The following is an 11,781-nucleotide window of genomic DNA, read 5'->3' as shown; positions in this document are numbered from 1 at the left end:
TCTGTGCCAAATAGCTGTCATCTATTACATCTATATATAGATGTAATAGATGGGTAGCCTATAATTTGTATAGCTATGTATAACCTCTCAGCACTCATCTAGAAACTTATCCTGCGTCAGTACAGGCCGATGCATAATAAAAACCGAAGCTGTTTACAATAACATGAACATCATCCAGCAGTCCCAGTATTGTGAATAATGTGCGGAAAAATCTGAGTAGAACAGCTCTTTGGATACCCTGGTATTGTGTTTCTACATTTCTTCGCAAATAAACGTCATTCGGCATTTTACAAAAAGTAAAACTCGCATTTTTACATCGATGACAGACCCAGGTGGAACTCGGATTTCATGTTCGTTTTGAGATATCCGAAGCAAGGCGGAAAATCCCGAGCAAGCGCGGTGCATGCTGGCAAAGAAAAAGCCGTCGACTGTCCGCCATCTTTTTTTTTTACCGCAGGTTAGCAGGGCAAATAGCAACCTGGTGTTTAAGAACATTTCTTAAATACACAATTGTTTTAGCCCATCCGCATTATCGGTTATTAAGAAATAACGTGCTATTGGAAAATTAGGTGGTAGAACATTTCAGACATCGTGCATATATCATCCATAAAACAATAGTTTAGTGTGAGCGTTCGACTTGTGGAGGTGGGTCAACATGGGCCGCTCCAGGAGCCGCAGCTCGTCCCGCTCCAAACACTCCAAAAGCAGCAAGCACAGTAAAAAAAGAAGCCGGTCCCGGTCGCGATCCAGAGACAAGGAGCGGGCCAAGAAGAGGTCCAAGTCCCGTGAAGCTAAGAGGAGCCGGCGCAGAGAATCTCGATCTCGTTCCCGGTCCACGACCGCTTCGACCCGCAGAGAAAGACCAGCCTCGCCGCCGGAGCGCATCGACATCTTCGGCAGGACGCTAAGCAAGAGGAACGCGCTAGACGAGAAGCAAAGGAAAGAAGAGGAAGAAAAGAAGGCTGAGATGGAAAGACAAAGAAAGATGTGAGTGTGGTTAAAGAGAGGCCTTGGTTGCGATACATATTTCCTTTGCACTGCAGTGGGTGCTAAACTGACAAGCTAGGCTCTTTAGCACCATTTAGCTAATGTGGCTACAATTCTGACACGCTAATGTTAGCTTGCTAGCGCCAGCCACCCTCAGTGTCCTCAACGTTGCCAAGCAGAGATTGCTTGCGCAATAAGACCTAATTGTTACTCACCTGCAGCACCACAGTGGCCGGGTCACCATTTTTGCACCTTCATTAGTTAGCAGTTTAACTTGTAGTTGCTGGATGAAGTTAAGATTATACAACTCCCAGTGTGGGCCGTTTTACTGCTAAGCTAATTCCTCTCACTTTGACTTAATTTAGACGCAACTCTACTTTTAATGGAAGTCCATGTATCCGTGCCCTCCCGTCATTAGTCGCTCTTTCCTTTAGTAAAGTTTCTTTCCTGCTTAATTAATCATATTGAAGAGCATGCTGTTGGTAATCCCTTACCTTCTGTGCTGTTCTATACTAAACTTGCCCATTTCTTGTTTTATTTCATCAATGGACTCATTGTTAACTTATTGTACTGCTGCACATGATTATGCTTGCTACAAACTACATAAAATGCAAAGTCAGCCAAAACTTTTGAAAAACTTTATTTTAATCAGCCATTTTAAGTCAGGAATTTGGGCCACAGAAACTGGTTCATGACTACCTCAGCAGCAAAGGAAAGTTGCTACCTCAGCAGGTACTCACAAAACACTGTCATGCTGCATGTCTTGAAATGCTTCCAGTGGACGGTGCAAATGCTGGCCTTGTCCCTATTCATTGTCTGCTGACAGTTGATATCATTCTGACAGGTAGGTTACTATTGTGGAAGAGTGTGTGTGTGGTAGCCAGAGGCACTGACACCTGAGATCCTAAACTATGTCCCACACCTGGTGTTCGCAGTGGTCCTCTTTTTTGTTTTTTCGTTTATTTACTGCTTTGTAGCCACAGGGCCACTTAACTGGCTATACAAATGTAAATATCAATACACAGACATTAGATAAAGAAGGACTAGGTTAGGGTGACGTGTCTGGTTTCCCTGTGGCTGACAAAATCAAATCAAATCTACGGAGGGCAGTTTTTGTGTTTGTGGTTGTGCCAGAAGCAATACGGCAACACATCACTGCACTTGTTTTCTGTTCCGAGTGCAGTTTGCAGAATAAAGGAAGTTTAAAAGCATTTTGGTGATTTGATCACTACCTGCTTATTAAACCTATTTCAGTCTGTTTATGTGCAGGAAGGGCTAAATGACTTCTGTTGGGCTTGATTTGGGTTAGATTCATCTTATACTATAGAAAAGAAGGAACTTACACCTATCACTGCCACTACCATTATTACAACACAAGTACACATAAAGGATGCACATTGTAAACGAGAGTTTTTCTCTCTTAAAATATCTAAGATTTTCTTGAGCAACATATCCTCAGCAGGGCCCATCTGCTTTATTTATGAAAACTTGCTGTTATTTTTTTTTCCTTTTAACAGTTAAGGAAAACATCATAATAGTCCGCTTATTGAATATTTTGATATTCTTATTTTTCCCTCAAAATGTCTGTCATAAGCACATGTGATCTGATATGGTAGTTGTATTCCATAAATCTCTTCTACTTAGCATTGGTTTTATCATTTGTACACACAATTATGCAAAAGACTAATTGATTTCTCATCTCCCCCTATCTGTTTCTTTTCCTCCTCTGTAATCCACTCCCTCCTCCCCCCATTTTTCTATACCTCTCCTCTCATTTTTATGTCTGCAGCCGCCAACAGGAGATTGAGGAGAAGCTGATCGAGGAGGAGACGGCGCGGCGCGTGGAGGAGATGGTGGCCAAGCGGGTTGAGGAGGAGCTGGAGAAACGGAAGGACGAGATTGAGCGGGAGGTGTTGCGGCGCGTGGAGGAGGCCAAGCGCATCATGGAGCGACAGCTTCTGGAGGAGCTGGAGAGGCAGAGACAGGCCGAGCTAGCCGCTCAGAAGGCCAGAGAGGTAACGCTCGGTCGTTTGGAACGCAGTCCCCCTTCCCTTCTTCCAACCCCATTCTCACCTTGTCCCACCCATGCCTACCTGTGCCTCCTTGCCGGGGCAAGTGGAATTGGCAGAGAGTCCCTCCCTCCTCTAACTCTGCAGAACCTAACCCAGCCATGGTACAAGTTTCGCCACAGTCAGGGTTAGAAGTTAAGATATGGATGTCAGGCTTGGTAATAACGGTCTGGCTGACAATGAGGTGGTGATTCAGATTGAAAGAATTAGCTTTTTAATGCACGCATTAGTTGGTTTGAACATGACAATTAAGAACTAGCTAAATCTTGACTGACACTTAACAGTGGGGTTGGTGAGAGTTTTGCCATGGCAGAGTTGGAAAAACTGAGTTTATTATTCTTTTTTATCACCCCTCCATTCAGTTTGAACTCTTTTATATATGTAAGCATCTCAATTTATGTTTCCAATAAAGAGCTCTTTAAGATGACATCCTGTTTTCCTGTGCCTGTCTCTATGTCTATCAGTGACCAGAGGCCTTTAGCCAGTTTTCTTACCAGCTTAATAATACAAAGACCTTAGTTGTATCGGTATCAAATGTATTATAATTACTGGCCTAGTCTTGCAGACCAAGCTGTAGGGAGCATCCCAAGCCTTTGCTTTTATAACCGAAACCAGTAATTTCTTTGGACATTTTCTGGGGTTGTGTATTCATCATTCTTAAAATACCAGGGCTTATGTCTTAATAAGTTCTTCTTAGAGCCAGTAAACACTGCAGAGTTACACAATGAAATAAATATTACTAAATGGTTCCCTAAAGAAAGCTATTCCTCTTATTAAGAGATTCTTCAGGGAACCTTTTGGGGCTCCCCAATGGTTGCAGATTGAGCAGCCTCCCTCAAAGCTTCTTTCTTTTCAGAGACTAAATTCCAGACAGTTTTCTTAAGACCCCCCTCCCCTTAGCTCCCCAATGAAATTAAGGTTTGTTGACATTACATTAATAACGTATTGTAATTGCGAGGAGCAGTTGAAGCCTTGTGACCTGGACCTGCACAAGGAGCAGCCACTGGCTTGGTACTAATAGGGTTAGAAATGTGGTCTCAGGGCACCTCCTTCACCAACTTGGACTTCATTTATTGGACCAGTTCCCCCTCCCTCCCCTCCCCTAATCTTAGTAGTTAAGAGACGGGGTTTACTGTAATGTGTGTACCAAAAGGAGCTGCAAAGCAGGACAATATGCTGTCTTGTGTTTGCAGTGTCCTTGAGCATGGGACTTAATGTCTACATGCTTACTTTTTTGTTAATTGCTCTGGATAAACATGCAAACTGCCTTGCCACTCAAAGACATTAGAAACTCAAAACGGGCTGGGCTCCCGTTTTATCCTTTTGGCATTTAGACAACTAATGAGGTTCAATCTGTTCGATGAGAAATGTTAACTAGAAAATTTGTTTGACTCACTGACAGTTTGTCATGCACAGCTTTTGTACAGCTTTTCTTTACCACCCCCCACCCACCCCTGCCATCTTCCCTTCCCCCATAATAATCTTTGTTTTGAGAAGCTCCTATTGATGACATCCGCTCTGGGATACATAACAATGATGGACCAGCTCATTTCCTGTTTCCTGTCTGAAAAGGTCAAAAATCTCTGGTCTAACCTTTTTGTCTTTTAATCCTGATCTTACATTTACATATTTAAAATTTTCTTTAATACATTTGAATTTTTTGTTTGTTTTGTGGAAAAGAAACAAATGTACTCTATGTCCTCACCACTTGCTTCTCCCGTAGGGGTCCTGCTAAGTTTTGTGTTTATGATACATATTTTCTTTTATTCGTTTTTGTCTATTTTGGACGCAACTGTTAACACTACCACCTTCCTAACAAGCACTTGACTTGATCTGGCCTGCAGTCTCCCAGCTTGCCCATGACGCGTTCTATGTTGTACAGTAACTATACCTGCAGCTCGCTCTGTCCCACTCAGACACCCACACCCACACACACACACACACACACACATACACACACACACACACACACACACACACACACACACACACACACACACACACACACACACACACACGGGCACTCACAGAGACCATACAGACAGACACAACATTGTGCGCTCTGCTTCACCCTGCCTCTGGTCTCAGTGGGAGCTGAGCGGCGGTAAAGAGAGGAGAAAGGAAAAATGAGAATGCAAGCTGGGGCTGCAGGCGCAGGCTAAGCGGTACAGAGATCAGTATATTAAGGGGAATACCGCGGGCGCGGTATGGCAGAGTTTCCCCCTACCTACCTACCTACCTACCCACCCACCTATCCACCCCAGGAGCGCCTCTCTGTCTCTGCAGGGGCCACACAGTCTGGACGAGACAGTAAATATTCAACCGTTTAATGCCGAATGCTTTCACCAGTTGTGTAGGTACATGGGCAAGGAAAATGCGTAGGTATACGTGCATTGGTGAGCCAAAACTATTCCCTCCTTTTATTCATATCCTTTTATTCCTCTTGCTTATAATGATAAGAAAAAAGAGGCATATTTTTTTAAAAAAAAATTCCTCTAGAATGTCATTTATATGTATTCTATTTATGACTGGAACGAGTGGGCTTTCTCCCTTCCCTATTATTTTAAAAATTCTTGTTTAAGATGTCTCACAATCAGTGAATGCCCTTGGTGTGACATAGCCAATTTGTGTGTGTGTGAGTGAGTGAGTGAATGAGGGTACCATCACCCATAAAGGGAGAAATGAAACCATTAGCGGGTTCAACCCCCAATTTTTGTATTTTTGCCCCCACCGTGTTTTGTTTAAGGAAAAAAAAAATTCTGTTGACTGCAAAGTATGCCAAAGTGGTCATGTGCGAGAGAGACTAAACTAACTTCTCTGTGGTGTAATGAAGTATATTGTGCCTGCGAGACGGAACGCGTGGATGAATGTCTTAGTAAGGGGAGAGTGCGTGGGACAATTAAGGTCAGAGAATGTGTGTATGCGTTTGTGTGTGTATACATAGGGGTGCCGCTTGGCCCCAGTCCTGTCCGTGCGCTAACACAGCACCGTGTCACCCAACTAGGAAGAAGAAAAATCCAAGCGGGAGGAACTGGAGAAAATCCTGGAGGAGAATAACCGCAAGATCGCCGACGCTCAGGCCAAGCTGGTACGCCCTGCTCTCTGCTCCTATAAACACTGCCAGAAAAGCAAAGCTGTCTCCTTCCTGTGTAACTGCAATAATGCAAGAATGACATTTTACTTTTTGGATACAGTTTGGATGTCCCCCACCACCACCAAAATTTATAACCCTTAAATTACAGTTCTTGCATGCTGCCTTGATCCCATCTATGATAACTAGCAGCATTCAATTCATCTTTGTTTACACAGTGCTGAAATAGTCAAAAATACCGAAAGCCAATTATCCCTGTGTAACTTTACAGCACAAGGATGGAATTGTATTCTGTCTTGCTCAATGGTACAATTTTCATGTTTGTGTTATTTTCATAACCGTCAAATTGCATTTTTCTTTTTTTTTTACCATGCCTCAATCAAAATACACACTGCCGATCATAAGATGCCAACTTAAAATTTCAGATGTTTAATGCTGACACAGTCGGGCACTAATGAAACTGATACGTGTGTCATGGATCCTTATTTTATTTTAGAGCCCAACTTCATGTGCTAGAATTCATGTGTTTTAATTGCATAGCTATCCTCCGCTGATGCAGCTCTTAAAGCTACAACTGCTCCAAAACATTACCAAATCACTTAATAGTCCTTTTGGCAGAGAACTGTTTATATTGAGTGGGTTTGAATGGATGGTTATCAGTTGTGGTTAACAATCAAGCGTTTCTTCCCTTCTCTGCTTTTTCCTCCTCTGTTTAGGCTTAAATCTGACTCATGACTAATTTGTAAAGCAGCATTTATTTAATCCAAGGTTTGATTTGGACAAGCTGAGGTTGTTGTAAACAACAGAGCAACAGTAAAAAAAAACAAAAAAACAAAACAAAACTGCTTCTTCCTGCATTTTAAGGGATAAAGAAATGCTAGCAATTTGTGGGCACTTGGCTTGGGGGAAGATTGTTTTATCCTTATCTGACCCTGTTGTTTTGGGGCTTTGTGTGTGCGTGCGTGTGTGTATGTGTGTGCGTGTGTGTGTGCGTGTGCGCGCGCATGCACATGTTGTGTTGTGTTCAACCAGGCTGAGGAGCAATTGCGTATCGTGGAGGAGCAGAGAAAGATTCATGAGGAGCGCATGAAGCTGGAGCAGGACCGACAGCGGCAGCAGAAGGAGGAGCAGAAAATCATCCTGGGCAAGGGCAAGTCCAGGCCCAAGCTCTCCTTCTCCCTCAAGGCCACCGAATGAGACTGCTCCCCTTTGGTCCCCTGCCCCACCCGACCCTGACCTGCCCTCATCTCCATCCAGCACTCCTCTCCCTCATCTCTCTCTTCCTATCCGGAACGCACGCTTCATTTTGGAAGGCCAAGGAAAGGGGTATCACGGGGCAGCAGAGTCCTCTGTCAACTCATTTCTCCCAGTGGAGCCCCACGCTGGCCCCCTATTCCTCCATAGACCTTCCCTAGCCCCGGCCTTGGAGAAGAGCTTTGCTTTGCCCTCAAAAGGACCAGATGACCCCCCCCCTCCCCCAACCCACAAGTTTTCCTTTACCCTCCCCCCAAACACAGATGACTCCAGTTCTTGCTTCTTTTTTTTCTTCTTCTTTCAGTTTTATTTTCATTTTTAAGGAACTTGAACTTTGTTGTAGAATGCTATTACTTGACCCGTATCCCCCACATAGTTTTTATCTTTGGTTCGATGAGCAGCCCTTCACCCGCGATCTCGTCACTTCTCTCCACAGCCAGCAAGCTTGTTATGCCAAGTGTTCATAATATGGACGAATATATGATGTACAACTGTGTCCAGTTCAGCATTTTTGAAACCTCATGTGTAGCTTGGGAGTTGGCCTGTGGTTTTCCTGTTGGGGCTCAAGTTTTTTTTTTTCTCTCTATTACACACAATAGCAGCTGACACCAGGGTAACAAATCCCAGTTCTTACTTAAAAGCACACAGTCACCACCTGTCATGCTGATATGTTTGTGTCTTCCACCTTCCTTCCTCTGCCCTGCCTTTGTCATTTTTTTCCCCCCACCAAATGACATTTCAATATTTTCTGGTATCCCCGGGTATAAACTTGAACTTCAAGTTCAGTCAACAGTTATGAGCAGAGCAGGTGAACCCAGGCCCATGTCCCAAACTGCCCATGACTGACCCTGCAAGCTGGCAGCCTATAACAGGAAATGTGTCTTGTCTGTGATGAGGGGGCATGTGGGTGAATTTAATGGAGGAGAGTGGACGTTTCCTGTATGATGTAATGTTATTAGCCTTGCTGTGATATTGCTGCCCCCCACCCTTTTCCATCAAGACTGTGTTAAGAAAAGAAATCACACTCGGATAAGAAGAAAAAAAACAAACAAAAAAAACGTAACGGTATATTTGAACGTTGTTTTATCGAAATCTGGAAAATGTCTACTGGGTGAATTGTACACATCACTTAAGTATACAGTCCACGTACTGTCCCTTACATGTGTAGTAAATTAACTTAGCAGTCTGACTCGGTTGATAACTTTTGGTTCGTAGAAGATGGCCAAGTTCAGGTAAGATGAGCTGTGCATGTCCGAGGTCAGCTGTGTGTGTGTGTGTGTGTGTGTGTGTGTGTGTGTGTGTGTGTGAGAGAGAGAATGACTGTGTGAGAGAGAGAATGACTGTGTGTGTGTGTGTGTGTGTGTGTGTGTGTGAATGAAAGTAGTGTGTGTGTGTGTGTGTGTGTGTGTGTGTGTGTGCACGCGCGTGTGTGTGAGAGTTAATGCATGCTTCTGACTGACGGGCTGACCTCAGGTGGGTATAAAGACTTTTTTTTGCGAGATTCTGAATTTGTCTTGTAATTTTTTCCCAGTTGTTAAGGGACTGAAAAATTTACCAATAAATCCATTGAATGCGCACCACCGAACTCTTGATTGAATAAAAGCTGAGGTGCAAAGAGAGATTTATGTGCAGCCTTTTGAAACCCAGTTTGATGTGTGCTGAAAAGTCCGGATCAAAGCTCTTCACTCTTCAACTTTTCAAGTGTAATTTTTGACCTGGTCTGAGCCTGGGCCTATGCAGAGGAAAAATGAAATTGAAGCACTGGCAACATCTTGAACTTTGTCAGCAGGTTATTCTATCACCGAGCACAGTCCATTACCAGCCTTCAAATCTCTCGGGTCCCATACATCAGTGTCACGTTAACAAAATGGCCTGTAATAACATCGGCAAATTTGTTGGCACCTAGAGTGTCAAGACTTTTTTTTTCTAACAGTGGGGATGAAAGAACTTGGATATATTTGCAGCCAAACGCCTCTGAATATGCTCCCATTTTACCAGCATCCTTTTTTTTAATATAGATTCAAAGTCGTTTAAAAGTCGAGTCTCGCCCCAAACACACGCCGATAAGATTAAGACTCTTCATAAGGGTCACAGGGTTTCGCCGGGAACTTGTTTTACAGCGCGCTCGGATCAGGCAGAAACTTTTCCCTCACTGATAATTCAGCCCTGAGCACGCGCAGGCAAATAACCAATTTAAGCGATGAATCAAGAGTCTGAATCTGATAGTGTGAATCTGATAGTCTGCGTTTTCAGAGATCGCGGATTAAAACACGTTGAACGGCTTGTACGGGATAACGTGTGTTTGCGTTGGGTGCGCACGTGCGCGCGCCCGCGCCATCGGAGCTCTCGGACGTGACGCCGCTGAAACCACCGACCCTCACCGCTGCTGCGTTAACTACACGCAGTGCTTATTGGGCTAAACTACAATCGATATTGAACCCTACATTTTTTTTCCCGTAAAATTGCACGCTCAAGTAAAAAAAACTTTTTATTTTTTGAGTCTTTTTTGAAGTGTAGGCCCCTAGGCCCGCGGATAGACGTTAACGGGAATTTATTACGCTTTAGACTAAAAAGAAGTTGCAGTTAGAAATTTGGAAAATTGCGAAAAAAAAACTATACACACACACACACACACACACACACACACACACACACACATATATATATATCACAAAACTTAAGTCAACAAAATATAGCTTATGAGTTATAGCTAATATTATTTATCTATATAAGCTAAATAACCTATATTGTATATGCTGTTAAATGATATACTTATCAAAACAGGATTGTAATTTTGATTGTTTTCATCCTAGTTTGGTTTCAGACTGCACTACAATATGACAATGTTCATTTGGTTGCTTGGTTGTGTATTTCCCAGATGAGGCACGGGGCTTTATCAAAACTGCGTCCTGTTTAGACGCGTCAACGAAGGAATCGCTAGCAAACCTTGTGTGGGTTTACCGAGTCTTTGTCATCCTGGTCGAGACTCGGGGGGGAGGGAACTCTAAAGTAATAATTACCCGACGTTTTAGGGCATATTTTAGCAAAGAGAAAGTGGGTATTTTGGAACTGGAGAAACCAGCGGGCTTCCTCTCGCTTTTCCCGAGGATAGAGAGGCTCCAAACCCGGGACGCTTCTTCCCATTGTGTGCGGCCGTGTGTGTGTGTGTGTGTGTGTGTGTGTGTGTGTGTGTGTGCGGCCGTGTGCGTGTTTTCCCCCCTTCTCTTCTACTTCTCCGCTAAAAAGGACTACCCAAAATATTCACTTGGACGTGTCTGTTGTGCCTGTTACTCATCTTTTACTCCAGCCTATACCAGAGTTTTCCGTCTGCCACGTTAATCTTATAACTTTTTTTTTGTTGTCGTTGAAACAACAATGATGGGTTATTCCCCCCCCCCCCTCAATATGGGTCATTATAATGTTCGGCTACAATAAACATCAAGTCAGTGCCGGGGCTTTCCTGCCGGCTTTGCCTTGAGTCGGACGTGCGTGTTGATTTAGAGGAGAAACACTATCAGACCCCCCCCCCCCCACATGGGCGCCCTTCAATTATCTCACTGGTGTTATACCAGCTGATCATCAACTAAACCAACACGCACAATACACAGCGGCTGCCGTAAATACGCGCTGATTGAATTAAGCACGTGCAGAGTGTCGAAACTTCACAGTTCCCCCCCTCCCCCCTCTCTTACTTTCTTTTTTGTTTGCACCTGTAATCTAACGTTTTCAAATGCACAATGGGGCCCGTATGCGAACTCCGGGTTACCTTTAAATTAAAGGCCATTGAGTTAATTTGATTGTTGATTTTTGTTTTCCTTACTGAAACTGCCATAGCGTGTGTTTTCAGCTTGGTCTGGCTATCTGTGTAACGCTACTCAAGGGATTAACGATGAATTCACACACGAAGAAGCGTCAGCCTGCTGAATAACAAGGGGTCCCGTTTAGAAAAGGGGCGATCAGAGGCCAAATAACGGAAGAATAGCAAAAACAACCTCTAGCCTTACCAAACAAAAGAATTACCGATTTTTTCCTAATCAGAGTTAATAACATTTGCATAAAGGCTAGGCCCGATGTCTTTGACAATTCTTGAAGTGAATAAATATGAAGGGCTTCGCACGTTGCACGTTCACACAGATGTGGAAAAGAAACATTTTTCGGTTCCGTTTGACCGTTTCAAACTTTTTCTCATTTGTCCCGTGCTCCGCTTCACCGCTAGTCTGCGCTGTTGCCTTGTGGAAAAAAAACCATAAACTGCACCATTACACTCAATTGAGACGCTTAACAACAAGGGTATATAATATTGGCTGAACGTGTATATAGCATTGCCTGAAGGAATGATATCCCCCCCCCCAGTCTTCACTACACAGCATCATCCATATC

The 11,781-nt window shown here is 43.7% G+C and overlaps 1 protein-coding gene across 2 annotated transcripts; it reads left to right on the top strand.

Annotated features, from left to right (window-relative positions):
• Window positions 1-436: 436 nt before the first annotated feature.
• arglu1a (arginine and glutamate rich 1a) lies at window positions 437-8,722 on the top strand. 2 transcript variants are annotated; one of them, XM_056289412.1, is made up of 4 exons: window positions 437-987; window positions 2,777-3,002; window positions 6,061-6,144; window positions 7,180-8,722. In XM_056289412.1, the coding sequence occupies exons 1-4, from the start codon at window positions 656-658 to the stop codon at window positions 7,342-7,344; spliced, it is 807 nt and encodes a 268-aa protein (XP_056145387.1). In that variant the 5' UTR covers window positions 437-655; the 3' UTR covers window positions 7,345-8,722. The 2 variants fall into 2 exon arrangements, with proteins under 2 accessions (XP_056145387.1, XP_056145388.1); XM_056289413.1 differs by having other exon boundaries at window positions 438-987; window positions 6,065-6,144.
• Window positions 8,723-11,781: the final 3,059 nt, after the last annotated feature.

Source organism: Lampris incognitus, chromosome 11 (assembly GCF_029633865.1).
Source record: "Lampris incognitus isolate fLamInc1 chromosome 11, fLamInc1.hap2, whole genome shotgun sequence".
In the NCBI taxonomy this organism is placed as follows: domain Eukaryota; kingdom Metazoa; phylum Chordata; class Actinopteri; order Lampriformes; family Lampridae; genus Lampris; species Lampris incognitus.
Note: the sequence above shows the minus strand (reverse complement) of the source record. Positions and strands in the feature narration are given on the sequence as shown.